The 27,684-nt window shown below is 48.1% G+C and overlaps 4 protein-coding genes across 5 annotated transcripts in view; 1 reads left to right on the top strand and 3 right to left on the bottom strand.

Annotated features, from left to right (window-relative positions):
- Positions 1–317: 317 nt before the first annotated feature.
- Positions 318–2,599, bottom strand: LOC129583386 (uncharacterized). The gene is made up of 5 exons (XM_055475165.1): positions 2,120–2,599; positions 1,060–1,818; positions 800–964; positions 557–704; positions 318–442 (listed from the first exon to the last, which is right to left on the bottom strand). Exons 1-5 carry the CDS (start codon positions 2,468–2,470, stop codon positions 390–392), a joined length of 1,476 nt encoding a protein of 491 aa, XP_055331140.1. The 5' UTR covers positions 2,471–2,599; the 3' UTR covers positions 318–389.
- Positions 2,600–2,925: 326 nt separating this feature from the next.
- Positions 2,926–5,788, bottom strand: LOC129583239 (uncharacterized). Its single transcript, XM_055474958.1, has 4 exons — positions 5,080–5,788; positions 4,464–4,556; positions 3,594–4,337; positions 2,926–3,373 (listed from the first exon to the last, which is right to left on the bottom strand). Exons 1-4 carry the CDS (start codon positions 5,644–5,646, stop codon positions 3,212–3,214), a joined length of 1,566 nt encoding a protein of 521 aa, XP_055330933.1. The 5' UTR covers positions 5,647–5,788; the 3' UTR covers positions 2,926–3,211.
- Positions 5,789–6,006: 218 nt separating this feature from the next.
- LOC129583238 (uncharacterized) lies at positions 6,007–9,333 on the top strand. 2 transcript variants are annotated; one of them, XM_055474957.1, is made up of 6 exons: positions 6,007–6,753; positions 6,858–6,934; positions 7,107–7,629; positions 7,739–8,142; positions 8,396–8,550; positions 8,974–9,333. In XM_055474957.1, the coding sequence occupies exons 3-6, from the start codon at positions 7,464–7,466 to the stop codon at positions 9,041–9,043; spliced, it is 795 nt and encodes a 264-aa protein (XP_055330932.1). In that variant the 5' UTR covers positions 6,007–6,753; positions 6,858–6,934; positions 7,107–7,463; the 3' UTR covers positions 9,044–9,333. The 2 variants fall into 2 exon arrangements, with proteins under 2 accessions (XP_055330932.1, XP_055330931.1); XM_055474956.1 differs by having other exon boundaries at positions 6,007–6,934.
- Positions 9,334–10,568: 1,235 nt separating this feature from the next.
- Positions 10,569–27,684, bottom strand: part of LOC129583237 (neurexin-4-like) — a 36,054-nt gene continuing 18,938 nt past the window's right edge. The window contains exons 13-20 of the mRNA XM_055474954.1: positions 13,312–13,420; positions 13,027–13,230; positions 12,647–12,770; positions 12,398–12,576; positions 11,946–12,328; positions 11,480–11,720; positions 11,055–11,365; positions 10,569–10,756 (exon numbers count right to left, since the gene is read on the bottom strand). Of these exons, the coding sequence (XP_055330929.1) occupies positions 10,598–10,756; positions 11,055–11,365; positions 11,480–11,720; positions 11,946–12,328; positions 12,398–12,576; positions 12,647–12,770; positions 13,027–13,230; positions 13,312–13,420 (1,710 nt within the window). The 3' untranslated portion in view covers positions 10,569–10,597. The remainder of the gene's footprint in view (positions 10,757–11,054; positions 11,366–11,479; positions 11,721–11,945; positions 12,329–12,397; positions 12,577–12,646; positions 12,771–13,026; positions 13,231–13,311; positions 13,421–27,684) is intronic.

The following is a 27,684-nucleotide window of genomic DNA, read 5'->3' as shown; positions in this document are numbered from 1 at the left end:
TTGATGTACTTTAAAGCAACAAAATTGGTGAAGTAGAAGCCGAGATCCTTTGCCTCAAAGGACAGGGCCGAAGTCCTGCCACAGATAATCAGTATTCATATAACAACTATATACTACGTTCGTTTTCTGACTGAACTATTTCACCGGCGTTTCTATACTTCTGTATGTAATAATTCACAAACAATTTGCACGTCTCAGCTGTTGTGAGTGGCACTTTGTTTTTGTTGAGCACTCTCCAGAAAAACTGGAAAGATGATACAGTACGTAGTACGTACGGATCTGATTTTTGTGACGGTGTAATGCCGTATTCAGATAATCAGTATATGTTTTGGTAGATTAATCTGAGCTGCACTTTTCAGCTGGAGTTGTGTACAAGTTAATAAACTTTATCAATGACGTGTCCCAAAACTGTCGACAAAGTAGGCTGGCAGATTACGAAGATCTGGAAAGGTAGACTGATGAACATAGCCAATTTTGCAGTAATTCGACGGCATCCAGGGTGCACACCTAATTATCCTTCTTCCGAAAACTGCATATCACCTTTCCGGTTAATTACCGGATTTCGATGATCTTGAGCCGTTGATCAGACGACGAATGTCGTGCTTCAAATCCTCTACGATACGATTCCGTGAATGAAGCATGTCCTGTTTGATGTCCCGGGCTTGGTAGATGAGAATGAAATAAGTTAAGGCTAGTCCGAACAACTAGAAAAAGCAAAGGTGCTCTGTAGTTCTCAGAATTACAGTAAATTTCTTGATATCACGCGCTGACGCAGTGGTATAACACTCGTAATTCGTACAGCTGCAAAATATTCTTTGGTCAAGGAGGCAAAGCCGGCAGCAGTGATAACAGTGCTTCCATTAACGCGTAATGTGGCCAGCTGGATTAAACGACATTCGTTGCGAATGCTATCGTCGCTGGATTCCAAGGAACACCTTTCGGCAAGGACACCTACATTTTGCCCCTAGCGAAGAAACATTGTCTAAAACATGATTATTAGTTGTACTTTTACGTTTATTAACCAGGCTTATAACTCTGCTAAAACTAATTTTCACAGACCTGTTCCTGACAATAACTGCAAACCGCAAAGCGGAGACCCAGATTAATTACGGAAATGCCAAACGGAACGGCGTTTTGTACGCGGAGAATTTGTCGGTCATAGAACTTCACATACACCTCTTCTTCATTATCTTCCGCTTCTTTAACGGTCTGCTGCAGAGATAAATCCATATAATTGATCAGGTTCAGTAAGTCTTGTACACAAACAATCAGGTTAATCCAGCCAAAAATATCGTTGCACGCTGCCACACACTCCAGCAGTTTCCCGACGTTATTGCGGCACAACTTCCACGACTCCGGTGCGGAGTTGAAAACTTCCGTTTTGTCACATATTTGGCGCGCTTGATGTGCAAAACCTCGTCCGATAGCGAGGACAATGACAAAGGTCAACATCTGGCTGGCATTCGTAATCGACAAAATGAGTGCTGTTTGCACCGCATCCAAAACAACCCACACTAATTCAGGCGCTTTCAGTAAACCGAAAAAATTCATTTGCGAAGGATTATCCGGGTCGTCTCGGGAATACTCGAATGCCTCATCAAACATATTCCACAGTTCTAATGCGAAACGTATAGAAGCAAAGGGCAGAGCAACGCTGATTAGAATCCATAACATGGCGGTAGTCGACACCACTTTCGGCCATCGGGAATTTCTGATTTCGTTGTCTTCATTGTACCAGAGCAAGGGTTGCTGCAGTTTATACAATAATCCAGGAATGTGTTTGGCTTTGAAGCATATGATGACCAAAATCAAAATAACCTATCAAAAACTGATCGAAATCAATCTGTATTAAATCTAATTGTACTTGTGCAAGTAAGCCGTACGGTATTATGACCATGTAGGTAGAATCACATAGAGAAGTATATATTTACCTGCACTTCTATTTATGGATACTTTATGGATACCGCATGCCGTATAATTATTATGCAGTATAAACTTTATTATACTGTTAGCATACGTAATAGTAGTTTTATTTGTACTGTTAGCATACGTAATAGTAACTATGTAAAATAAATAGTACGATATTTAACATAATCATGTCTGCAAGAATTTCGTTTACCTGCAACTGTGCTGACACGAAACACATAAAATGGATCAGCGTGAAAAATTCCAACTCTTTCAGCTCTTTTCTGTAAAAGTCCGCATAATTTCCAACACGGATAACCATATAAACAGCAATCAAGCAGACCAATACGATCGACCAAGCCAATAAACAACGGTTGAGTGTTCTTGGACGCAATAAATTGTCGGTATTTTTAATGTAATTTGCGGGTAGTACACCAAACCCTTGGACGAATCTCCAAAAGTACGGTGGCAAAATTTCCTTTTCTGAAGTCTCCCTTAAGTAATAGCTGTTTTTACGAGAGCGCCCCGGAAATGTGGATGATGCGTTTGCGCTCCCGCGACCCATGATTTGCACACTTCATTAACGCACCGTCGAACTTTGCATCACTATACTATATGCAGTCTGTATTGCAATCGCTTAGGCAAGAAGCTTTTAATTTGCGATCATTCGGATGCCGAGAAATGTGCCGCTTCAGATCGCATTATGCCTTCTGGAAGAATACAAAATGTCACCACCACTGCCTTGCATAAAATCGCCGTGGAATTTACTTGTTGTTATTCCCAATTGTGCTGACTAAACTTAATTTCAACGCACTTTTCTGATCTGCATTGTGCTGCTTCAGTTTCAAATGTCAAGCACTATCTGTGCAGGTAGCCGAATGGTTCACAGACGGTGCGACCCACTAGTAGGTAATTGTCTGCAGTCTGAATTATGGATTTTTCCACAAAATGCTTAGACAAACATTTTTACTGAGCAATTCAATACTCAACACCAACACAATCCCATGAACCGGTCTAACAATACATAACCACAAAATCAATATCAACAACAAATTATTAAAATCACCTCCAGAATGATTCAGCAAACTGTTTCGTCAGAAGTTTAAAGTTCAAAACACCGTTTTAAAAAAAACATACAACCAAAGGTGTTTCAATACAAAAATATTTAACACAGCGACCGAAAGTCCCATTACAACGGAAAGTGCATTCAACAATTTCCTTTAGCACAATCCAACAATACGTACGATAACAACAATACCTTAAAAGCTGCTTCATACGATTTTTCCTTTCCTGATTTTTGAGTCCTTCACATGTCCAGATCGTTCTCTTTCATGTGATACCACAATGCCCACAGCGTTAATTTCTTCAACGACCGCAATCCTTCTGCACTCGTTCCGGTCAGGGGGCTCTGCCCTTTTGGAAAGTCGTGAGTGAATCGTTTATCGCCAAGCTGCCACTTCCGCAACACCTGCTAGTCGCAAACATACAAAATCACGTTAAAATCTGCAATCATTTATTTTCCAAACAATTAAATGATACATAATGTCGTATGAAATTAAAAATTGCAACTGCACCGTAAAAAGACCGATACAAAACCAAAAAGAGCCAGTTTTTTTAGTGTTCTGTCTATCAGTTCCCTAGTCGTTATCTTGTACCATGAAAAATAAATAACAGCGGATCAGACGTACCGTCAAAATTCCATCCCCGGCGAATCCCATGCCTACGACCGGTCTCAACATACGAAGACGCTGGATCGTCATTTCCGGGCAAGTCTTCTCCAGTAAATCCAGCAACGTCTTCAGCTGGGCGCTGCCTTTCATGCTGATGGACCCTGCTGTCACCGTAACGGTGACGCCCCAGCCTCTGTCTACAAACCGGTTGACAATGCCCTTTCGCCTAGCGGCACCATTCGCGTCTTCCGGATACTGGGCTTCCATCAGCCCCCGCACTGCCACCTCCTTCAGCACCAACTTCTCACAGACATCCCGCCATTGGGGATAAAATGCCAATCGCTTCGGATCAGAATAATCCAGCAGAAGATTGCCCCACACAATACTGTCCGATACAACAATCACGGGGATTCTGATCTTCATCGCCTTGAGCATAGCGATAACGGTCCGTAACCGTCCTATGGAATCATCGTAGCGTGGAGCCAGTCGATGTTTATTCGTTAGGGCTAAGAGTTTAGTGGAACGTGTGACTGTTTCACTGAGCACCGAGGCCAGCCTATGCCCGTCGTAGTGCGATCCAGGAATTACCACCGAGGGAACGGGTGGAGATAATTGTAGCGCTGCTTCCCATACGCGGCACACTCGACGTACTTTCGCGTGCTGAAACACGTCGACGTAGGAGAAGATTTCGCATAATAATTCCGCCGCCAAGCAAGTGTTGATGGAAAGCTGTGATTTTCCAGGTGCCACGGTTGATTCGTCCTAAAATTCCGGTAAAGTTAGCAAACTAACGCATTCCGGTTAAATTTTAATACCGAGCGGACAGCACCATAAAGAGATGATTGCAATGCTGCGAGTATGCACTAAACATGAAAATTATGCAATTACCGATGCAGTAACTATTTCGCCGACATTATTCCGTTTAACCCCTCGCGAAACCGAATTCCGCAACTCACTGTCGATGTAGAACAGATGTCTTTTCTGCAAAAAAAGGTGAATATCACACAGTAAGAGACCGCCATTTAATTTATAAAACAGAGTCAGAAGACATGCTGATAAGCGGATCATAAGCCATGACATAACCAAAATGTGCGCAACGGGGATAATATTGCGCTCTGTACTACAATTTCGTTTTGGAGAGGATAAGTTGGTAAATTGTGAATTAAAAATTTACAAATAGTTTGTTATCATAATTTATAACTATTTACCTCTTATTCTTAATCTAATACCAACAATACCAATCTAACAAAACAGTAACACGGAAAAAATACACTAAAGAACCTGAAACCAGCCATAATAAAACGTCTTACTCTAATCACCATATCCACATGGTAAAATAAAAATAAGTAGTTATTAGTACTTGGAACTTTTAATACTGTAAGCAATAGCCGTCAAAGTAACAAGTGCAAGCGCAAGCACACTACATCGCGGTTAAATTAATGAAACCGTTATTATTAATACTTAAATAAAAATTAACACAACCGACAGTGCTGTGCCCACTTACGGAATCCTTATCTGCCACTGGCGTTGTTTTTGTAGAAATGTACACCAACATCCCTTCTTCTGCACGCAGCCCGAACGTCTTCGTGCATTTATTCCACTTCTCGAAGAACTCCTTCGGACGTGCTGAAAGCATCTCCCGTTGTTTTTCTGACAATCGCACCGCATGCTTGTGATATTTCCGTACCACTTTCAGTGGTGTCGTAGAACAAATTTTCCGTACCCTCTCCACTGGCACCACTTTGCGAACAACAATGCCACCCATCTCGATGTCAACAAAAGCGTATCCTTGCTGTGGGTCGTTGAGGAGCTTGGAGGGGTACCAGCGCCAGGGCTGGTCTGCTGCGGGCTGGCATAGGGTTTCCACTCGATCCGCAATAGTGAATTCAGTTTTCTTAACCTGATCCGAGCACTTGGCGCGAGGAATGAAATCCGCATTCTGACTGGGGCATCCGAAGTTAACGATAAAACCGCGGACCTTGTCTACATCGCTGATTAGACCATGCAGCATCAACCCGTTGTCATACTGCACATCCACGGCGCCGTACCGCCAAACGTTTTTCTCGAACATTCTATACTCCGTTTACCAAAAAACAAAAGTTAACAAATCTCCGATAGTCTTAAAGCACTGCTGAAGATTTACCATTTTATGCAGCTAGCCGTTTGACTTTGCACCAGTTTGAGTGTTTTGTTGAGTAAGACTCACTGTAAGAGTTTCCATTTTTCCTAAGTTTGCAAGCTCGGCTCTTTATTGGCCGCGTTTTCTTCCGGTCGGTTGGGAATTTCGAATTTCGTATTTAGATCGCTTGCCAATGGTGGCTGGCGTAGCCAAACTGAGCAACACGATACCATGACACCCCTCACAGGAGGCTGCTATGGAATAATAGCGGAAGGTAACTACACAGTACACCGTACAGACAAAAACTTTAGTATTTTGAATTTTCAGGGCCACAGACATAATAGACAGTCGCTGGTATTTTGCAGCAAAATGTCAGCAAAAAAATAATTTAAATTTTGCTAAATTGGTTGCATGGTTAATAATTGGTTGACGTTAAGTTCGTTCGATTGTTATTCGGTCATGACCGATTATCATGGCGTTTTTGAAGGACCCTTACGGATGGAATAGTGTGGATGTGTGGGAGAATGATGGACTATTTCGCTATGGACGAGTTGTAGACGTCGCGGAACAAGGACAAGGTTGGATTGTGGATTTGGGTTGTGTTGACAGGAGACGGGAACTATTCCCTTACAGCAGCGTTTTTGCTACATATGAGTGCCGGAAAGTGGGTGACAGGTTGAATATTTACCGTGATCGATCCCGCCAGAAACCTGATAGGCACCCCGTCGAAGTGCTGCTCCGTGAGCACAAATCGGGCCCGTGGATTTGGTGGCCCGCTTCTATGCTCCACTGGACTGGCAGCTTGCGTGATGAGCTCAATAACTACCGATGGCTGGAATGGTGCACGGCGGACGGTGTAAAGCAAACAGGCATTTTTCCATGTCGAAACATCCGAGAGGCGTATGCCGAGTGGCGGCATCGCCTAGTCAGGCTGCAGCGTCGCGGCAAACCTTTAAGGCTTCGATGTTGTAGTGATGACGAGCCTGTTACAGTAGCGACTTTGCTCAGTTGTATTCCGGAGGGAATGTTTGAACGGCGACGTATGCCACTGCCCGATCGGTACTCTGCGATACCTAAGTCTAAATTACTAAATGTGATTGCTGAATGTATTCGCTCCCAGAATTACCACTTTAATAATGATTTCTCGTGGTGTGCGGCTCCAGGTGACGTGATCGGAAATTGCTTGATTTATGCGGAGCACCAGAAGCAAGCTCATCAATGGGTTAATCTCCTAACCCGTGTAAGTTTCCTTCGTTCTGCACGAGTAGCATAGGCTGGACTTGCGACTTGTAACTTGTTGTTTGAAAGTTAATGATGATAAATCATCATAAATACCGTGCGAGTATTCTAGAAGTCACTTGTTATTACTGGCACATGTCAGCTTGAAATGCCATTTGGATTACGTATTGTAGGAAGTTCTTGAGCGCAGGATTGATTATTATATCGAAAACGAAACGGAAAAGCTCAATGTCCAGCAGAATCCTGTGCAGACGGACCCGACCGAATCACTCGCTGCTGAAATCTGTGGCATTTCCAGTTTTCCTGCTGTATTGTTGGCTGAAATCTTTTCTTGTCTGGATACGACTGTGCAAGCACAACTACGTAAAATTTGTGGGTATTGGACTTCGGTTCTGGATTTGCAAATCAGCCGCATCATTCGAATCTCTGAAAATCCATTCACATTCCCGGAAGATGACTTTGACGATAGCGGATATGTCGTCGTGGCTCCGATATTTAACCACCTGTCCAGTACTACAGAAAGAATAGTTATGGCGTATGGAGCGCCCTATATTATTAGAGATCTTGCGCATGACGAATGGCACGAGGGAGAGTTCTTTACAGCTTTGGCTATGATTCAGCATGTTTCGTTGTCCGGTACAGCCGTTAATCTGAAATCCCTCACGATGGTTGGCATGGAATGGGCTATGCTGTTCGGTAAGAGTATCACCAGACAGGTTATGCCGGTTGATGGTTAAGACTGTATTTCGCCTTATTTGCGCGTGCAGTATGGTTTGCCCTATAATTTAGTGGCATTTCTCCCTAGGCAAAAAAGATACGGAATACGGCAGTTGCTCCAATTCCTTACTTCTTGGTGCTTTCATCCAACGGTGTAAGATTCTCCAGACCTTGCCATGTAAAGCGTTGAAATTTTTTCGGTGTATCGTTTCTCTGTGTTTCGTTTTCCCCGATGATAATTATGAACGAATCCAGTTAATCGCCAATATATTTGATGCAAAAATTGATCTGTCTATTGGGGAATTCGGGTCTGCCTTTTGGAATGTACTGGAATCCAGTGTTTGCGCTCCGGATATCGGGAAAGTCCAAATGCTTAAAGACTGGCTGAGATGGGTTGTCGCGCATCAGGACATGGAGAACGACCACAGCCCACCGCCCTGGTCTCGACTGAGCGACAACCGTCCTCGGCGCTTGTTTCGTATTGTCCAGAAGGTGAGTGTACCATGATTAGCATGGTTTATACGTATACGGTATAAGGCTTCTAAAATTTGTATGAGTTTTTTGCACACTGGATGCGCGATTATCTTCATAAATGTCTACGGCGATTTTTAAAGCAGTACAATGTGTTATGCGTATAGGTGTTACAGTTGATGTGTATTAACTTTAACTGATCGGGTTTGTAATGACGTTGCCAGTTCTTTTTCGAGAAAAGGTGAAATAATTTTCCCCTTTTGTGTTTCTCTAGATACTTCGTGAAATTCAGTCGAGTGATCCCAGAAGCCCTGCTCATCAGCGAAACAGTAAATGGTGCCTGGATGATGTGCGCCATCTGGATACACACAGCCTTTCCAGAATAACGATCCGTGTTCTGATCGAGTTGGCAGACGAAAATCCAGAAAAGTATGACTGGCTTGGATACCCCGCAGTATATCACATGCCTCTTGTTTATTTTGAAATGAAATAAATTTTGGGAGAACAAATCTGATACCGGTATATATACTGCCTCCAATATCAATATATTCTCCATGAATAGTTAATAACTAACTACTCTAGGTTGGCTAAGTTTTGTTTTATAAAATCAAAAAAAAACGTAAAATTTTCAAGTATAAGTTTACAAAGCATAAATTTTCAATTATTTTATAGAACGAATTTTCCATTAGCCTAGGATAGTAACATATATCTATTTGAAAGAGTTGGCTACTGTAATTGGATAATAATAGGTAATAATAATCATAACTAAACCATCTTAGATTTTGCCTGTTGCAGAATTTTGATGTAAAAAGTACATGCAATAGACACGCTCATTTTGCTTCACTGGTTTAGGGATACTTCTGTTACGTCCATTGCAAATGCTGAATCATGTGGTTCATACAGCCGCACTCCAAGCCCTTGATCTTTGCGAATATTTCGCACAAGTCACAACTTTCTGCATTTTCCCAACCTCCAGTTTATCCAGAAAGTGACAGCGAGAATTCCAGAACGTCGCTGAAAAGTCCCTTTTTAAGAAAGCATTTGTTTGGATCTGGTTATAATAGGTTTATTTTCGAATTGTTGTTTTTTGAATTCAGTTCGTTGCTTGATTGAAATTATTTAGCATCTGTGTACTAATGAATACTCGTAGTATTTGTATTTGTTCTGCTTGTGTAAATAAATGGCTGACTGCGTATAAAATATGATTTCGTATGCCGCATATGTTCACTGTGTTACTTACAGCTTAGAAGAATTTTTGTAAGCGGCTGTACTGTAAGTCGGTGGCATCGGGTTTGTGACGGTTTACACCTCGAGCAAATTTACAAGTGATTCTTCTAGACGCTAAGCTGTTTAATAATTAAGCAAGCAAACACTGTACGAACAAATACCTGGAGCTGCAAACTCTAGCTGACCGGCAGTATACTGTAATTATCCGTTATACCCCCAATTTAAGCGCACGTTCTTGTGTTCCAGGCGGTCATCGCGCCGATGGATGTTTTACAATCGGAAAGCTAATTTCACAACGGTTCACGGATAAATATTTCAAAGACTGGTATATTCGCCGCCGTAACCGTTCACAACCTTTATGTGCTTCACCACTTACAGTATTTGGCTATTGGTTAACATTTACAGTGTATGGTTTAGTTTTTGCCAAATTCCGGTAAATTCTTGCGTTAAAGACAACTCCAAATTTGTAAGAATATTTACAAGGTGCATTCTTTAATGCGGACTTTTTTCTTTTTTCTCGCCGCACCACCAGCGTTGACGGCAATACTGATAGGCATCAACGTTTCGCGTACAGCAAGAATTTCTGTCTGCCCATTTTCCTGCTGCAGAATTTCGGCGGCAGCCGCTTCGTTCTGTACATCCGGCGATTCTGGACTAGTCAAGTCTTCAACGGTTTCATCCTCTACAGATACAGCTGTCCTTTCAAACCTCCGCGTCGCAGCACACGAAGCCTAAAGTCCAGGCTTTTTGTTTACGATACTGGAAATCAGGCGAACACCGAAGAGTTCACGTACCTTGGCAGCTTGTCTTTTACGGACGATACATCGAGCGAGCAAAAATAAGCAGATGAGAAGGAGGATGGTTACCGTGGCGAGAATGACTGGAAAACAAGAAAGTATGTGTACGTCAAGTATAATCAGTACATATTCGTGGATTAACGTGATGAGATTCTGCCTACTTCCGAGTAAAGTTTCATGGGCAGTACCAGACTGATCGACCTCTAGACCAACTGGATGTGCCGCGTTCGGACCAACCGGCGACCTGAAGTATAGCTCGGGTCGAAGCGGAACCGGCTCGGGTGGATGTGTCGCCGGCTGCACATCGCACCAGTCTTCGCGTAGACGACGGTTCGCTCTCACGTTAGCTGGCGGGTTTTGCTGGAAGAGCTGTTTGAGAATGAAAAAATCTTCGAAGGACACGCGCGATAGGCACCCCAGGAATCCTTCCCTCTCGCGCATCGAATCTAATTTTAATCGAAAGCAATTGCGCGTGATTTACGTTGCAATAGAACACTGAAGGATGTTTCCTCACTGTTACGACCGAGATATATTGTCCGGACATCGTTCAACTGTGCGTCTTGCTTCTTGCCGATCCGGTATGTCCGCGACACGATGTAGTACCCATCCGCCTGCAATGCATCCATTAAACCGCTTTACCATAAAAAAAAGAAAAATAAAATCATATGTAACTAGTGGTGGTTGCGAACCACATTATTGCACGAGCGCGAGCGCCAATACCACTGGGAAATGGTATTGGGGTTGTGGAATTGGAAAAGCGTGACGTACGCTCTTCGTGGCGTCAGACAAATTTTATGCTCTTGCCGAAGACTTATTGCAGCACCTCGCGCTTCGCGCTCGGTGCAAAAAAAATATTAATAAAAATAATTAAATGTATGAAATTTGGCGTGGTGGTCAGTTGAATTCAACCTGTATATTAATCGTTCGGCCTTCGTTGGATCTCCACACATGGATGTCGTGAAACTGTCCATTAGGATAGTAGTGCGATTCCTCATACAGCTCTTGGCGCTGGAAGCCCAGATCAAAGGCCACCCGAATAGTACCGGCATTGGATATCTCCACGGAGATGTACTCGTTATGTGCACCAACAATCTGCATCAGCAGTCCCCGCGGCTCGGTCGTGACGAAGCCGACATGGATATGCTCTTCGACAGTGGAAATCGAGTTATTTGTAAAGTGGTATTCGACTTGGTCCTCTGTGCGGAAATGAGCGCCGATTTCTGTAAATAATAATAACATATATAAGGTTTGCCCGGTTTATTTTACCATAAAAAGATACCGGTGTTTCTTAATAAGAAAAACAAATTGTACGAATTATGATATGACTGAATTACCATCCGAACAAAGTGGTCCGCGAAAAGCAGTAAACCGGCAGTCGCACTTATACGAATCGTATCGTTCCTGGCAGACTCCATTGTTCATGCATGGACTTTTATCACATTTTCCAACGCATCCGGGGAGTAACCCATACGCTCCCAATTCAGCAATTAATCGCAGGTTATACTGGAGTCCGTTTACGAACAGTGAACGCAGGCATCCGACGAAGCCACCGGATAAATCTGTCGCCGCTCCAATCTAGCATAAACGTCACATTCTCGTAATAACTCTGTCGAAAAACTGATTGGGATTTTTTATAATTTTTCTATACATTTTTCTTTTTTTCTTTCTAAATAAATATCTTGCCAACACTTTTTTATACTGCTAATAATTTGTTATCGATGGTTTTTAGCCGATGCATGAAGTATTCTCCGCTAACCGGTAAGCAGTACAACAACCAAGATGTGCATATCAGATTTGTACCATTAAATCGTAACCCAGTTGCATCTCTCGGTATTCTGCTTCCGTCACCGCCAAATCGGCGCTCAGTGCTCCATCAACTCTAATGCGCGCCTCTTTACGATTTCGTTCCACCAGCACGGAATGCCACTGGTTGTCGTTCAACGGGCGTGTCACATGCAAACTGACACTTCGTGGCCCGTTTCCGGCGGTATACTCGAACTGGATTTCGGTTGGACCGATCAGAATCACTTTGATTTCATCGGACAAACCCTGCGCGTGGATAAATACTCCCGATTCGACAGTTGTTCGAAAATGGAAGTATATGTCACCCTCTGTCCATTCAAAATACGGAAAAACCAACGTGGCGTCTTGCCGCCAAAAGGTCACGGCATTGTCAATTATGGCTGTAAAAGCAGACACTTGAACTAAGTATTTTTTAATGCGGTAACTACCGTGTATTTTCGATAGCTTACAATTCCCTTCGCAAATAAGTGGACCAAGTTGATATCTTGATTCTTTTCGGTCGTCCGCTATTCCCGTATCTCCAAACAGCAGCTGACGTACCGGAAGGTGGTCTTTGTGTGCCAACCAGCCTTCGTCGGTCAGCCAAGTGTTTCGTAGGGGATTTTCATCTGTATCACAGTTACAGCCTCTAAACAGAATAAAAGATCAGATTCATAACATTTTACGACATGAGAACAAGAAGTTTGACTTGAACAAACCTTGTACGCTGGAAGCAGCTGTCGGTTAAGCCGCATGCACACATGGGTGTTCCAGGAGATGCACCGCCCCAGTTAATCATCTTCTGGTTAGTTCGGCTGACCCAGTAACCGAAAGGCGGACCCACTGTTGCATTAATAAGAACTTACTATCAAATTCCAGCCAAATGTTTTTGCCGAACTTCTTTATTCGTATTGGGCACCTCATATCATGCAAAGTTGCAGTATAAATCTTTTTGTTTACTAGCAAAATGAATGTATGAAATAACTCGGTCAGTTTTATCCGTTCAGTTAAAACTGTAAGCGACTTAATGGACATACCAATAACATTTAACTTTATAACAATTTTTTAAAGAATTAAAGTAGAGAAAACGGTGACACACCTGGACTGCTCAAAAGTTTAGCGTTAAGGCAGGTGTACTTGATGTACTGCCGACACGATGCAGAATAATTTACGAGGGCGGTCAGCTGGGACCAAGATGCGTTGTATCGTATATGCTGCACATACGATGCTGGAGACTGATACCCGTCCACGGCTGTTTCGGCCATGGAGTCGTGATTAACATGGGTTTCTGTTCGTTCATCGACTATACAAAAAAATGAAAAGTATTTTTGTTATTTATTTGGTACGGTTTAACAAAATTTTTTTAAGGTCTTTTTTGACTTACCGAAAAATTTGCATAACACCGGAAACGGTTCCAGGTAGCCACTTCCGTCTAAATCAAGTTGAATTTGAGCCTCCCTGCTTTGTGGATTGTACAGCTTGTACTCTTCGCACTGTGGAGCATTGCGTTATGTTACTTCTGATTGAGCGTCCTTAATATTGTATTATTATTTGTCAGAGGCGTACGACTGCGCCTGGTGCGTACGGTCCACACAGGACGTACTTGCACCATTGCTTGCCGTTACCACCTCTCTCACTGTACGTACGTGTGCTGCTGCACTGCACTCATCCGCTGAAGCGGATATACGCAGCGCATACACTGAGCCACACTTGCTCTCTCGTTCCTCTTTCGCAGTATGACTCAGCGTTCATACGCTCGCGTTGGATAGAGTCCAGTCTGCGCATCATCACACAGCTGATGGCACACAGCACGTGCTTGCCGCCAGTTGCTTCTTTACACGCCTTGAAGACGCTCAAGAACCGACTTTAGCACACACTTGCTAGATTTAGCCATCACTGCTATTTGCCATTTGTTCCATTGCCATTTGTTGATTTAGCCATTTGTTCTTGCTTTCCTGCTATTACGCAGCATTGTTCCCCCTTTATTTGTACAATAAAGCATCACTCGTGATCTCCTCGTGCTTGTCTGTTACATGGTAGCAGCATCTTTTCTGGTTTTCCTTCCTACGGAACCTTTGAGGAGACGGTGAAGGCTTCAATTACGGAGAACTCGTGAGGAACCTTTTCAGTCACTGTCAGACAGATTGCTGAAGCAATCTCTGCATTGACTGTCGATCGGACTGATCGCATCGTCTTACAGCTGAGGAAAACGAGGATCACTGAAGTGATTCTCACCCAGCTGGTGAGCACAGTTTCTCTGTCTCTTCCACATTGAAGAGCACATTCCCAACAGCACGGAATTCTCCCAACTGACGGATCAGACTCGAACGAGAGTCTGCAGCGCGAACGGATTACTCCAATAATACGGGGACCATCGGTTTGAACACCGACCCGCAACTTTAACGGCGGATTTTTACTCGGAAACGACGGATTTCCGACCTCGGACGGAGGAAATCGAGCGGAACCGACACCGACACCGACACCGGTAAAGTAACGGTTCTATGTCGATCTTAGCCGCAACTAGGTCGGCTTTTCACTTTCTAACGGTAGAAAACGAATTCTATCCGTAAAATTTAACTTTTTAACGGTTAAAAAGTAATTTCTGACGGAGAAACCGACTCGGAATTTTGCTTTTGGTCGAGAACCGACCTGCTAGGTCAACGAACCTGTCTAGACAGTTAGACAAAGGCTAACCGGCAACAGGTCGGAAACTCTCTTGTTTTTGATTTCTAACGGTGTTTCGACCACCAGAAAATTTCCTTAATTAATAAAACTAATTCCTAACGGTTAAAAACTCAAAAATCCGACTAGATAAACTTTCTAGCCGAGCAAAAATAATTTGTTTTTCTCGCGGGAAATAGCGCGAAAATTCTCGAACTTCCTTGTGACGTCATAACGACCGCTTATCAGTACTTAAGAGGCAGCCAATCAGAGTGCAGGGGAAAGTTCCCATAGCCTAACATAGGCGTGATTCATCGTTTTTTGTAAATTTTGCACGCGGCTCGCATTCTGTGACGTATGCAGAAGTGCAAGACCACTTAACCTGTTACGTCACACTGGTCAGCACAGTAGTATAGGACGTACTACACCGTACTACTATAACGTACTGTACCGTACCATAGTACTGCATATTAACCCTGTGTACTGAGTCACCAACAGACACAACAACAACAACAACAACATCTCACCGGACGTTCCTGACCCTCGGAAGTTCCTGAACCAAAAGACGTTCCCGATTTCATCGAACATCCTCACACAGAGGATTGTTCGATTTTCTCTTCTTTAACTAATAAAACCTTTGAGGCTCCACCAGAGCCGACCTGATTCGACAACAATGTCGAATCCTCGAGAAAACGAATACGCGAGAAAGTTCAACACCGACTATTCTCGGCGTGCGAACATGACCGGAAAGTACTCACTCCGGTACGCCGGTCAGGACAAAAGTCAGCCGTCCTCAACCGACTCGACTAAGTCGGCCGAAGCGAAGGAGAGACGCAACGAACGGATTCTCCTCGCTGACTCGAATCCAACTTCGGATGATAGTTTCGAGGACGCCAGGGATAAAACATTCCTGGAAGCCCCAGCTGACGTAGCAGCCCCGTCCCACCCGACCGGGGGGGATGTGGAACAGCTGCAGGCAGAGACCACATTGTCTCATGCCGACCAACAGTCGAGCTCACACGGAGCTCCAGACTCGGTAACGGCTACAAAAGCCACCGAGCTTGGACGGCAATCACCCAACAGGACGGAAGAAGTGCCGAAGCCAACCTCGTCCAACACGGACATACCGACTAACCAAGTCGGACGGAAATCGCCGACCACACAGGTCGAGCGAAAATCTCCGACCAAAGAAGTCGGTACACAATCACCGACTAAGGAAGCCGACCAACAAATGGTCGGCCAGCCCTCAGCAAAGGAAGTCGACCAACCGAAGGTCGACCTACCACTAACGAAAGAGGCCGGACAGCCGACCTCGAACGGAATGGAGAAACCGACAACAGAAGTCGGCAACGTCCGACCGACCACACAGGTCGGAAGGATTTCGCCAGTCTCGAAGGTCGGTCAACAGACGCCGACCACCGAGGTCGGAGAAAAGGAAGTCGGCAATAAGCAACCGACTAGCCTGGAACGGCAACCAGCCGACACAAAGTCGGATGCGACCGTCCAGTCGACTAAATCACCGGCAGGAACGACAGATTCCGAGGTACCGCCACGAAGCGGCCCTCACCCAGCCGGATCGCCGACCAACATGCCGGCACCCAACGAACGGATAATTTCGCCGTTGAGCCGACCTTCGCCAACTGGAAGCGAGTCGACTCGAGCAACCGAAGCTCAACAAACGGTGAAGTCGACTAAGGCGACACAAAGTCGACCTGTCGACCAGACATTGAGATCGTCACCACCAATGTTCGGAACCGGCGAACTTGGTAGTACTCCATCACCGACAAACGAAGTCTTTGAGGCAACAAACGCGTCAAGACCGAATAGTGCGGATGGATTTTTCACCACACCACCCAAGTCCGATAAGGAGAATCTCGGATACCAGGCCAGTGCACTCGAATACACGGCCAAGAAGTGGATCGCGGCAACACCGCCCGAGAAGATTAACGATCTCGACCTACTCCGAGCGAGATGCCATAAACTGATCACACAGATCGTTTTGGCGGACAAAATCGTCGACTCGGCAGAAGGATCCCTCCGAAACTCGGAGGACACCCATAAGATCGAACGGAGGAAATGGGAACGAGACATGGCCGATGCTAACAAGGGCATCGCCACCCAACAACGGGAAATCGACCGGCTCAACGCCATATTAAAGCGAGCTGACTTACCGTGTCGATACGAAGACGACCAAATCGCCATACTTACTGGCATGTTGGAACGCTCAACCGCAGCCGTCTTCGAAATCAAAAAGGAGCTTGACGAGGCGCACAAAGCGCTCGAAGAAGCACAAAAAGACCTGGCCGATGTCCAGACCGCACTGGTCGAGTCGGAACAGGCAGCAGGAGCGTTCCACCAGCAACTCAACCAGGCCAACGAAGAGGCCGAAGTCTATCGACACGAAGTCGATAGGTATGCGGTGGAGTTGAAGAAGGCCGATAACGAGATCGACCGACTAACACAACGAACCGACGAACTCGAGTCGGAGATGGAACTCCTCTTCGTCAGAACGGGACGTCGATTCATCGACGCGAACGCTCGAGACATGGGCTTTCCTAACCAAAGGACAGCCGATGTCGACCTGGTGGAAGCAAACGCTCAGCTAGCCGACCAGGTTCATGGACTGAACCAAGCCCTCAAGGAGGAACAGAAACTCCGAGCTCAACTGGAGTACAGCCTGAACGAGGCTCGAAAGGTAAACGAGGCGCAACACGGCCGCATCGTTTACCTGGAAGCCCGCGAAGTCGAACTATACGACTTTGGCGAACAAGCCGCCCGCAATCTAACGGAGATGATGCGGCAAATGGACGAGATGGACACGGAAACACGGTGTCTGAGGGAAGAGAAGAGGCACCTGGAACAAAGCCAGGTCGAACTACCTTCATACCGGGAACACAGCCGGGTTGAACCTCCCTCATACCGGACGTCCATGGCACAGGATCAACAGCCGTCACGAACAATCAGTGACATCCTGTGGGGAATCAACCCAACCCAGCAAATGGCGGAGAAGGAGAACAACACCTCCTACTTCGTCGGAGTCGTAACGACCGACCCAAGCGTGGGAACAATCCCACAACCACCAACAGTTCCGGCTGCTCCGGAACCGGAACACAATACGTCGACCGCGGCACCGCGAGTGCCAACGTCGAACGTGGCGACAACGACGTCTGCCGGTGCATATACCAGCACCTCGTACGCGACGCGGACAACAACGTACGCGCCGGTACCTAACGTGAGAGGAGACCAAGCAACAGACGCCGAACGTCTCCCAGTCCCGCCACTGAGACCGGGCATACAAGTATATCGCCCACCAAGGACGAACTCCAATCCGAACTTCCTCCGCCAGAACCCGCCGTTCGACTTTGAACGAGCGAGGGCTCGGTCATTCAACACGACCGACCAGCGGCAGGACGGACAGAACGGAGAGGATAGCTCCGACCAACAAGGTCGGGTGCCCCTACACCGACTAATACAAGGTCGGATACCGGCTCAGGGAACACAGCCCAACCGGTACGGAAGAGTCTACGACCAACCGAGTGGATTCTATCCGCAGGCGCCGAGACAAAATCGAGCGCCCCCTCCACAACAGTATGGAGGACAGCCACAACGGCCTCGTCACGAAGACCAGGCCCAGGCTCGGTATCCGCAACAGGACGGATACGACGGCTACGACGAAGAAGCCTATCAACAGGGGCATACGAAGACCAACAAGGTCACGTACCATATGCCAACCCTCCACCCGCCCCGGCTGCACAACAAGCTGCGCCGGTGGCACACCTAATTCCTCCGGCACAGGACCCGGCACATATTGCTTTGGTACGAGCGATATCCACGGACGTCGGCAACCCTTACCGCCGTTCGACGGAGACCACACCAAACTTCATGGGTGGCTTAAACAGATCCGAAGCCTGTATCGTCAAGCCCAACAGTGGTACGAAGACGATCAGACTTTCATGTCCGACTTGGTAGCCCGACTAGAGGGCCAAGCGGAAGAGTGGCATACCCTCGAAGCCGCCGGAGAACCACTCGGCGGATGGCCAGTCAACGTATGGCTGACCAAATTCGAGCAGCGATTTGCGGACAAGAACAAGGAAGTGAACATGATATCCCGAATTAATAAACGGATATTTCGCTTCGGCGAAGAAACGCCGGAACAGTACTACGACGCAATGATGTTCATGAAGTCCCAAGTCCCCACGATTACCGATCAAATAATAATGTACCATCTCAAGGAGAACGTCCACGAACCCAAACTACGGGAAGCCCTGGAAATCAGGATGCCCACCTCCCACACAGGGATACGGCGGCGGAGGTTTCGGTCGCGGAAAAGGACGTGGCGGCGGAAAACGCGGCCGCGGCAACTTTCCTAACCGCGGCGGAGGCGGCAACCAACAAGGGAACCGACCTCCCCAAGCACAACAAAGTGCTCGGCAATATACGACCTATGTGGATCGGATGGAACAACTGTTCCTCCAATGGTCGCTAGCGGACAGCTTTACTTGCAACTTCTGCAAGTTCAGCAATCACGACCAAGCACGATGTGCGTTCATCGGTACTCGGGTACAGGACAACCCGAATCGCCGTTGGTTCGAGGATTGGCATACGCGATACCAGACGGGAGGACCACTGGGATCGGCCAGCGAACTACGCACTGGTCGTGCCGCCCCCGCGCCAACGCCAACAAGGTGGAGGCTCGGGCGGCGCCGGTAACGGAAACCGGCAAACCGGCCCAGGAAATGGGTCGGGTGGCAACCGCAGGAATAGCGGTGGAGGTCAACAAGGATCTCCGGAACGGCGGCAACAGTTACCGCCACACCATCCTTTCGGCTTGGCGTCGCCCAACAACGGGCCAGCTCGGAGTAATTCCCCGGGAAACGCCCAAGGTCGATGAGCTCCGGTGACTCATTCGACCTCCAACATCCGACCGAACCACCGGACAAGGATAATCCGACTAACCAACCGCTTAATTACCGGAACGAACTGAACTTTCCTACGACAATCGAGGAAGGCTATCAACAGGTAGCAACTATCCTCCAACTACTCGGACTGAACGAAAACAGCTCCGAGGAGGATTTCGCAAAAGCGATGTCGACCTCCACAAAGGAGGCGGAAACGGCTCGGAAGTTAGCCGCTCAGCTCGGCGTGTACGCCAACAATGGCACCGTCGAAGCTTGGCCCGGGATGCAACAGGCACTCGAGGCAACCGACCCAGCGCATCAACTCGGCGCTGGAACGTCGGAGGTCGGAACGCAGGAATTGCCCGACCCAAGCAGCGCAAACAATGCGACTGCGCCGTCCGTCACACAAAGTGACGTAGTACGGCCCGGCCACGGAAGTTGGACCGGATTGCCGGTGAGGACAAACTCAACCGAGCAGCCCAGACGGGGCCCAAGACGTGGAGGACCGGGACGCCGATCCACGCACCGGGGCAACAGAAACTTCCCCAATGTATCATCCGGACGCGCAACGGATAGATACGCTGCAACAATGGCAGCAATCGACCTTACCGAAGAACCGGAAGGATTCGAGCAATGGGAAACCGTCCCATTGGAAGCACAGGTACCCGTTTACTCTCGGCCGGGAGAAGCGGACCTCTTCCAGGCAAAGGAGCAGCCGACCAGAACGGTAGCTGGCTCTCGAACATTCCTCAACCTCGACTACATGTGGTCAACATTGAGGCCAACAGAAGTCTCAATGGAGGAACGGATACTGGCACAGGCACGACGGTTCGGAACCGCCGAAATACCGGAGGACGGAGTAGCTAACCGACCCGAGGTAATAGAAGTGGTTGAAGTCGGAGTCGGACCTACACAAGGTTCAACTCAACAGCCAGCCGACCACGGACCGGTGTCGTTAATCCCCATCAAACCAACGGTGCGGGAAGTTACCTTTGAGAAGGGAACACATAAGAAACCGAAGACAGTTCGAGCTTGGACACACGAAATCCAAGTCGGATCCACGCCCACACTGGCGATGTTGGATACCGGAGCGGAAACCTCGCTCATCGAACAACGGTTTTGTGAGAGGAACGGCTTAACGATACAACCTCTCGGACACTACACCAAAATACTCGGTGTAGGCGGACAAGTCGCCTTCGTAGTGTCTCATTGCTGTACGGCACCTGTAACAATGCAGGGCTTTACCAGCCATCACACTTTTCACGTCCAGCCGACCGAAGCGGACATCCCAGTGCTACTCGGATGCGACTACCTGCATTCGAAATTCACCTTCATTCTGACGCCGATTCCTATTCCGGAACAACCAGAAGGAACGACGGTAGTGCAGTCTATCCCGATACCAGAGGCATCGGACACGGTAGGAAACGAAGTTCGGATTAGTCGGCTTGATCACCCGGCGAACTCCACACGTAACATCTGCCGTGACTGCCGGGACAACAACCGGACTCTGCTCGAGGAACTAGCTGCACAACGCCATCGAAGCGTACGAAGAACGGAAAAGCACGGTACATTACGATCGGCGAAGACCGTATTGAAGTCTATCCCGATACCAGAGGCATCCGCTGACGCGGATGCCATGAACCGAGAGGAAGTACGACAAAAGTACCGAACTTGGTTCTCGGGAGTTCGACACTTTCTCGACCAACGGACGTCGGAGATAGTGACCACTCTGCAACAGAACGGAGCGGTAACCCCCGACCAGATACTGGACGCACAACAAACGTGTGAACCGGTAATCGCCCTCATGAACGACATAGAGGACGAAGCATGGGAATGGGAAGACGAGCGAATTCCGATCCATCGACAGTACATGGAGTACGGACTTCCTATACCACCCCCGCTCGAAATGCCGTGCCAGGAACTAGGCTCTCAACTTTTCGCCCATATGCAGCGAATAAGGTTGCACGGAGAATCGTCAACGACTGCATTTTGGCGACGGTACGGCGAGGACACCGCCATAACGCGGCAAGTTCCTAAACCGTTACCACCTCTTATGCCGCACACTCCAACCGACGTGAAGTTTGCGAGTAGCCCGGCGAAGCCTCAAGGAAACGTAGTCCTGGAGGAAACCGATCAACCTTATCGGTGTGCTATCTGTCAAGACAATATTGACGAGGTAGTACGAGCAATAAAAGCTCATCACGACCTAACTTGGTCGGACGACAGACCGTCGTCGCCGTCGCCTCCGCAACAGGAACGGAAGGTAGATCGCTTTCGGAAGCCCCAACAGACGAGCACCCGATGGCTGAGCAACATAGGCTTACAGCCAGCCGACCTTGAGAATCAGGACGGAGCAAGTCGACCTACCCAACCGACGGATAAAGTCGACCAACTCGAACCGACCACAAAGGTCGGATTCGAAGACATGCCAGAAGTCGACCCCGAAAACGGATCGGAAGTCGAATTCGAAGATTATCAGTCAGACGACTCGGACATACAAAGTACGAGCGATTCGGCGGACACGGACTCCGATAACCGACCTTCGGAAGAATCCGAGGAAGATGACGACGAAGAACTCGATCTGTCAGTCCGGCACTGTAGGACGGATAAACCGAGCATAAGCGACTCGGACGATTCGCCATCGGACGACGAAGAACCGACCTACGATGTCCGGCTAACTACAGCATTGCGGTCTATAGTTCACACAGAATTCATAGACCAGCAACCGGAACAAACCGAACAGCCCAAGCCGGTCGGCTCCGAACAACAGGAGGAACTCGACCAACTTAAGGCTTTGTGGGAATTCGGAGGAGGTAAACCGGAACAAGACGATTTCCGACCTCCAACAATCGTCATTCAGCAGTTGTCAACCGAACAACCGACCTTGGCTAACTTGACCGACCAACAGAAGTCGGAGCATTTCAACACATGGAAGGCACGAGTCGCCAAAGTCAAGACGATTGACGAGCTGGACCTGGACAACAAATGCCCAGAAGTCCACCACTTGAAGCTGGATCCTTACGTAGAGACGAAAGCGTTAGACCGACAAGTTGTCTTTAACAGCGACCGAGTCTCTCTCCCACCATGGTCAACATGTTCGATCAAGGTACGGACGGCCAAACCAATGGATCCGAGAAGACGAATTTACTTCTCTACCCTACAACGGGTAGTCCGACCTATTCGGCCAATCGAAGCCAAGATCGATATCCGACCTCAAGTCGACACGGCATGGATAAACATCCAGAATACGACTCACCAAACGAAGGTGTTGAAAAAAGGCGCACGACTTGGCCATATGCAATATGCCGATGTCTATGAACCGGAAATCAATAATGAATTCGTCGAATGGGAACTCCCACACAAAGTGGCGAAGACATGGCCCCCTACTCGGGAAATAAAGCCAAAACCCCAGTTCGAAGTTTTCGAGGCAACAGGAGTTCGGGCCCAACGGAAGGTCAAACTCATCCCTCGAGCCGTAACGATGGTAGAAGTCGTCCTGGACGTACCGGTATCCACGGACCAGAGACTGATGTACCTAGGTGAATCCGACCCCAAACGAGACGGAGTCGAATTCATGGACGGCGTAACCAAGCACGACGGGAAACGATTCACCGTCATGGTGGCAAACCATACTCATCGGGAAGTCACCTTACGCAAAGGTGCACCGATGGGTCGAGCCGAAGCATGTACAATGATGACGGACGACCAGAAGGTCGAAGAGGCACGAGTCAACACGGCAGAGGTAGAAAAGGAAGACGCCGAATCCCAGGAGGAGCGACGGAGAATCATCGACTCCATGAACTTCGGTAAAAACTTAACCGATGAGCAACTAGCTAAACTAAAGGCAGTTGCATGGGATTACCGGACTGTATTTCCGACCTCGAAGAAACCTTACGGAGACGTCAAAGGGGTAACACATACCATTGATGTCCAAGGTGCACAGCCGATTAAGATGAACCCCACCAGGACAAGCTGGAAGGGACGCGAATTCATCCAGAAACACGTGCAGGAGATGCTCGACCAAGGAGTCATCGAACCGTCATCGGCTGCATGGAGCTTCCCCGTCGTCTTAGCCGCGAAACGGAACGGAGACGGCACGGTAGGAACACGCTTCTGCATCAACTATATCAAGTTGAATGCCGTTACGAAGAAAAACAACTACCCACTACCGAACCCGGACGAGCTATTGGACCGATGTGCCGGAATGGAATACTACGGCAAGGTAGACTGTCAGTCCGGCTTTTGGCAAATTCCTATGGACGAACAATCCAAAGACTACACGACCTTCGTAACACCCGAAGGCATGTGGCGATTTAACCGTATGCCGTTTGGAGTCTGCAACGGACCAGCAACTTTCCAAATGCATATGGATAAAATTACGGCATCGGCTCGGAAGAAAGGTGTATTCGCCTACATCGACGATATCATCTTCTTCGGCAAAACGTTCGAAGACTTCCTAGAGGCTTTCCGAGCGACTCTCGAATGCCTCCGCGATGCTGGATTTACGGTCAAACCCTCCAAATGTGAGATCGGAACGGACAGACTGCTGTTCCTTGGACACGTCCTTAGCAAAGATGGAGTCCAGACCGATGACGAGAAAGTGGCCTGTATTGCAGAACAAAGCTGCCCGAGAACTGAACGGCAACTTAGGTCGTTCCTCGGACTGGCCAACTACTATCGGAAATTCATCCGAGGATACGCTCAGAAAACGTCAAAAATGTACGAGCTCCTCCGGAAGGATAAAAATATCAAGCTCGATTGGACGGAAGCCCACACGGCTGAGTTCAACGACATCAAGAAGGCGCTAACAGAAGCACCCGTACTGGCGAAGTTCGACCCGACCAAGAAGACCGTCATCGAATGTGACGCAAGCGGAGCCGGACTAGGCGCGGTGATCTCACAAGACGATCATCCAATCGCCTACGCCAGCAGAGTCCTACGTGGACCGGAACTCAATTATGGAGTTACCGAATGGGAATGTCTGGCCGTGGTATGGGCCGTGCAGAAATTTAAGCACTTCATCGACCACGGACCATTCACCGTACGAACGGATCATCGAGCACTACAGAACCTGCTCCGATGCGAGTCGAACCGACCCGGCATCAATCCTCGACTAACGAGATGGGCACTGGCTTTACAAGGACGGGACATAACCATCGAGTATAAGCCAGGCGTATTCTGCGACAATGCGGACGCCCTGTCGAGATGGCCACTCGAACGTAGTGAGGACAAAGATCCACACGAAGAGTTGGACCAAGTCCCCAACTTCGAGGACTTTAAGGACGAAGTTAAGGTCTGTACAATACGGACTCTTAGACGTCTGAAGGCGAACGCCTCCAAGAGGAAGAAGAAGGATAAGGAAAACCCACCGAAAATCCCCCTTCCACCGGTTCTCCCCGGATGCAAAGTCATAACCGACTGGGATGACTTGAGTACCACAGAGGTCCGAGTCATAAACATCCCAGCACCGGAGATACCGGAACCGACCATTCGGACCGTCAACACGGCGGAGGAGGACGAGTTGGAAGTCGAAGAGACACTCCCACCTCCACCCGAACCGAACACGGAACTTCGGAAAGCGCAGTTGCGAGACCCGCAACTACGCAAAATCATTGACGAACTGGAAAACCCAGAGAAACTCGACCACAAGTCGAAGCATCTGGAACACTACCAGATGGCGCAAGGAGTACTGTACAGACTGAAAACGATCAACACAAAGTTGGAACGTTGTTTCGTCGTACCACTCTTTATGCGGAACCAAATCATCCGATCGCTCCACGACGGAAAAACCGGAAACCACTTCGGACGGGAGAAAACGATCGAAGCATTGAAGCTACGTTACTTTTGGACTCGCATGAATAGCGACGCCATTGCCTATATTGAGAAATGCCGACAGTGCATTATGACGAATAAGCAACGATGTCCACCACCGGGTAAACTCCAAAAGACGGAAGTCGGTGAAGCTTGGTATCGCATATACGCGGACTTTAAAGGTCCTCTTCCTCGGACGGAGACGAAGGGATACCAGTACATCGCAGTGGTAACCGACCAGCTGACGAAGTTCACCGTAGCCCGGGCAACGAAGACGAACACCGCGAGGGAATTCGAAAGGTTTTTCGTCAAAGATGTCCTACTCAAGTACGGAATGCCGACCTTCATCCACTCGGACAGAGGGACTCACTTCACGGCAAAGACATTTGCTAAGGTCGCACGGATCTTCGGCATCCAACATACACTTGGAACTGCCCATCATCCGGAAGGACAAGGACAAGTCGAACGGCAAATGCAAACAATATGGGATGGGATAAGGAAGTTCTGCGATGTAAAAGACGGACACCGATGGCACAGAGCCTTGGATTACGTCGTCTGCGGAATGAACCGAGCCGTCCATGCCGCGACTAAGTTCTCACCGTTCTACATGTTGTATGGTCGCGAAATGACCATGCCACAGGACGTAGTGGCCGGAACGAATACACCGGAAACCTTTACGGATAAAGAACAATACATCCGACGGATCAAGGAACGACTCCAGCGCTCGCACGAGATTGCCCGCATCAACATTGATGAAGCATTCGAACGAAATGCCGAGCACTATAACAAGAAGAAGTCGAATCCGACCTTCAAACCGAGGGATAAGGTAACGGTGGAATTCCCGACCAAGGATCCCACCCGAAAGGAACGCTACGACGGAGTTTGGACGGTCATCAAATACGTTGGCCCTAACAACTTACTCCTCCGATGCGAAGACGGACGTGAAGACACGGTAGCCGTCGACCGAGTAAAACATTGCCGAGTCGAGACAAGTCGACCAGCAACTCGGTCAACAGGCCCGGTAGCCGACTCGACAGAAGGGAAAGCTACTCGGAAGCCGAAGAACAAACCGGAAGAAACTGTCGAGAAACCTTCGGATCCGACTAACGACGCGGATAAAACTGAACCGACGGTAAAGAAGAAACGAGGTCGACCTCGGAAGAAACCCCCGACCGACTTCGAGACACCTGCACTGAAAGAACTCCAGAAGCAGGATGTGATAGCTGCCGAACCAGCACCGACCTTGGACGAAACTGAGAACAAAGCTCAGCCGACCACGGAGAAACCGAAGGAGTCGGAGAACAAGTCGGAAACACCGGTTCAGCCAGCCAACCGACCTACAGAAGAACCGAAGCCGGCGACAAAGCCAGCTCGGAAAAAGAGGACGGTTAAGAAAACCGACTCGTCGGCACCGACCACAGAGGTCGCCGTAGCCGACTTGGCAGTCCAACCCACTAAGCCCAAGTGGAAGTATACAAAGCGGAAGGTTGACTTACCTAGCCCATCGGCGCCGACCATGGAAGTCGAAGCAGCTGACCAGGCAGTCGAACCGACTAAGCCGAAACGGAAGTATGGGACAGCTAAGAAACCGAAGCTGACAGCACAACAGATGCTGGAGGAAACTGAAGTCGCTGAAGATGAAGCCCATAAAGAAATCCTCGAACGAATAACCGAAGGACGGGCAGACTCGGAGAAACCAGTCAAAACAGCAAAACCCAAGACACCCAAAACAGCAGTCACAACAGAACAGACTCAGTCATAGGGCCATAGCCGTAAAACTTAGAATAAGTTTTAGATAGCTTAACAGTAGCTAGGTATAGATGGACCTTTGGTGTCGAAATGGAATCTCTTCAGTTGACCGGAACATCTTCAGTTGAATGTACGGGAGTTGGTAGAATTCTAACGCGCCGTATTTCCTCTCCTTGACAGCAAGCAACAATGTCAGGTCGTCGCCGACACGACCCACCTTCCAGCGGATCGAACAGCGGACGTAGCGGTAACGGATCGAACCGATCACAGCCCTACCCGACCCATCGCTCGACATCGCGATCGGATAATTCGCGGTCGGCCACACAGACGCCATTACCGCAGGTAGACAATCCTCAAGCTAACGTAACAGCTAATGTGTTAGCAGGTCTTACGGTCGGGCCCCAACGTGGAGCGATACCGCCGCAAATTTTGCCACCGAACACAGCAGTCGATAACACAGGCTGTCTGTGGAACCTCGGAACTGGAACGAGTCAGACGACTCCGACAACGGTAGCAGGCCCACATGGCCAAATGCCACCTTATCAGTGGCCGGTACCGACTACAATAGTCGGACCGACCAGCTCGGCATCAACAATGATGACCGGAGCAGCTTACCCGACACCGACAATGGTGCCAGG

Source organism: Paramacrobiotus metropolitanus, unplaced genomic scaffold, assembly GCF_019649055.1.
Source record: "Paramacrobiotus metropolitanus isolate TYO unplaced genomic scaffold, Prichtersi_v1.0 Parri_scaffold0000010, whole genome shotgun sequence".
NCBI lineage: Eukaryota > Metazoa > Tardigrada > Eutardigrada > Parachela > Macrobiotidae > Paramacrobiotus > Paramacrobiotus metropolitanus.
The sequence above is the reverse complement of the archived record's forward strand: the minus strand, read 5'-3'. Positions and strand labels throughout refer to the sequence as shown.

What these genes read in the sequence shown, in the direction of transcription:
- LOC129583239 (XM_055474958.1), bottom strand. Translation starts at nt 5,646, where the DNA reads ATGTTCGAGAAAAACGTTTGGCGGTACGGCGCCGTGGATGTGCAGTAT. An exon ending in CAGTGGCAGATAAGGATTCC is followed by an intron (nt 4,557 to 5,079) that starts GTAAGTGGGCAC and finishes CTTTTTTTGCAG; the next exon opens with AAAAGACATCTGTTCTACAT. An exon ending in GCGAAATAGTTACTGCATCG is followed by an intron (nt 4,338 to 4,463) that starts GTAATTGCATAA and finishes CCGGAATTTTAG; the next exon opens with GACGAATCAACCGTGGCACC.
- LOC129583238 (XM_055474956.1), top strand. Translation starts at nt 6,167, where the DNA reads ATGGCGTTTTTGAAGGACCCTTACGGATGGAATAGTGTGGATGTGTGG. An exon ending in GGGTTAATCTCCTAACCCGT is followed by an intron (nt 6,935 to 7,106) that starts GTAAGTTTCCTT and finishes TACGTATTGTAG; the next exon opens with GAAGTTCTTGAGCGCAGGAT. An exon ending in GGAATGGGCTATGCTGTTCG is followed by an intron (nt 7,630 to 7,738) that starts GTAAGAGTATCA and finishes ATTTCTCCCTAG; the next exon opens with GCAAAAAAGATACGGAATAC.
- LOC129583386 (XM_055475165.1), bottom strand. Translation starts at nt 2,470, where the DNA reads ATGGGTCGCGGGAGCGCAAACGCATCATCCACATTTCCGGGGCGCTCT. An exon ending in TCGTGTCAGCACAGTTGCAG is followed by an intron (nt 1,819 to 2,119) that starts GTAAACGAAATT and finishes AGTTTTTGATAG; the next exon opens with GTTATTTTGATTTTGGTCAT. An exon ending in CCAAAGAATATTTTGCAGCT is followed by an intron (nt 705 to 799) that starts GTACGAATTACG and finishes TGCTTTTTCTAG; the next exon opens with TTGTTCGGACTAGCCTTAAC.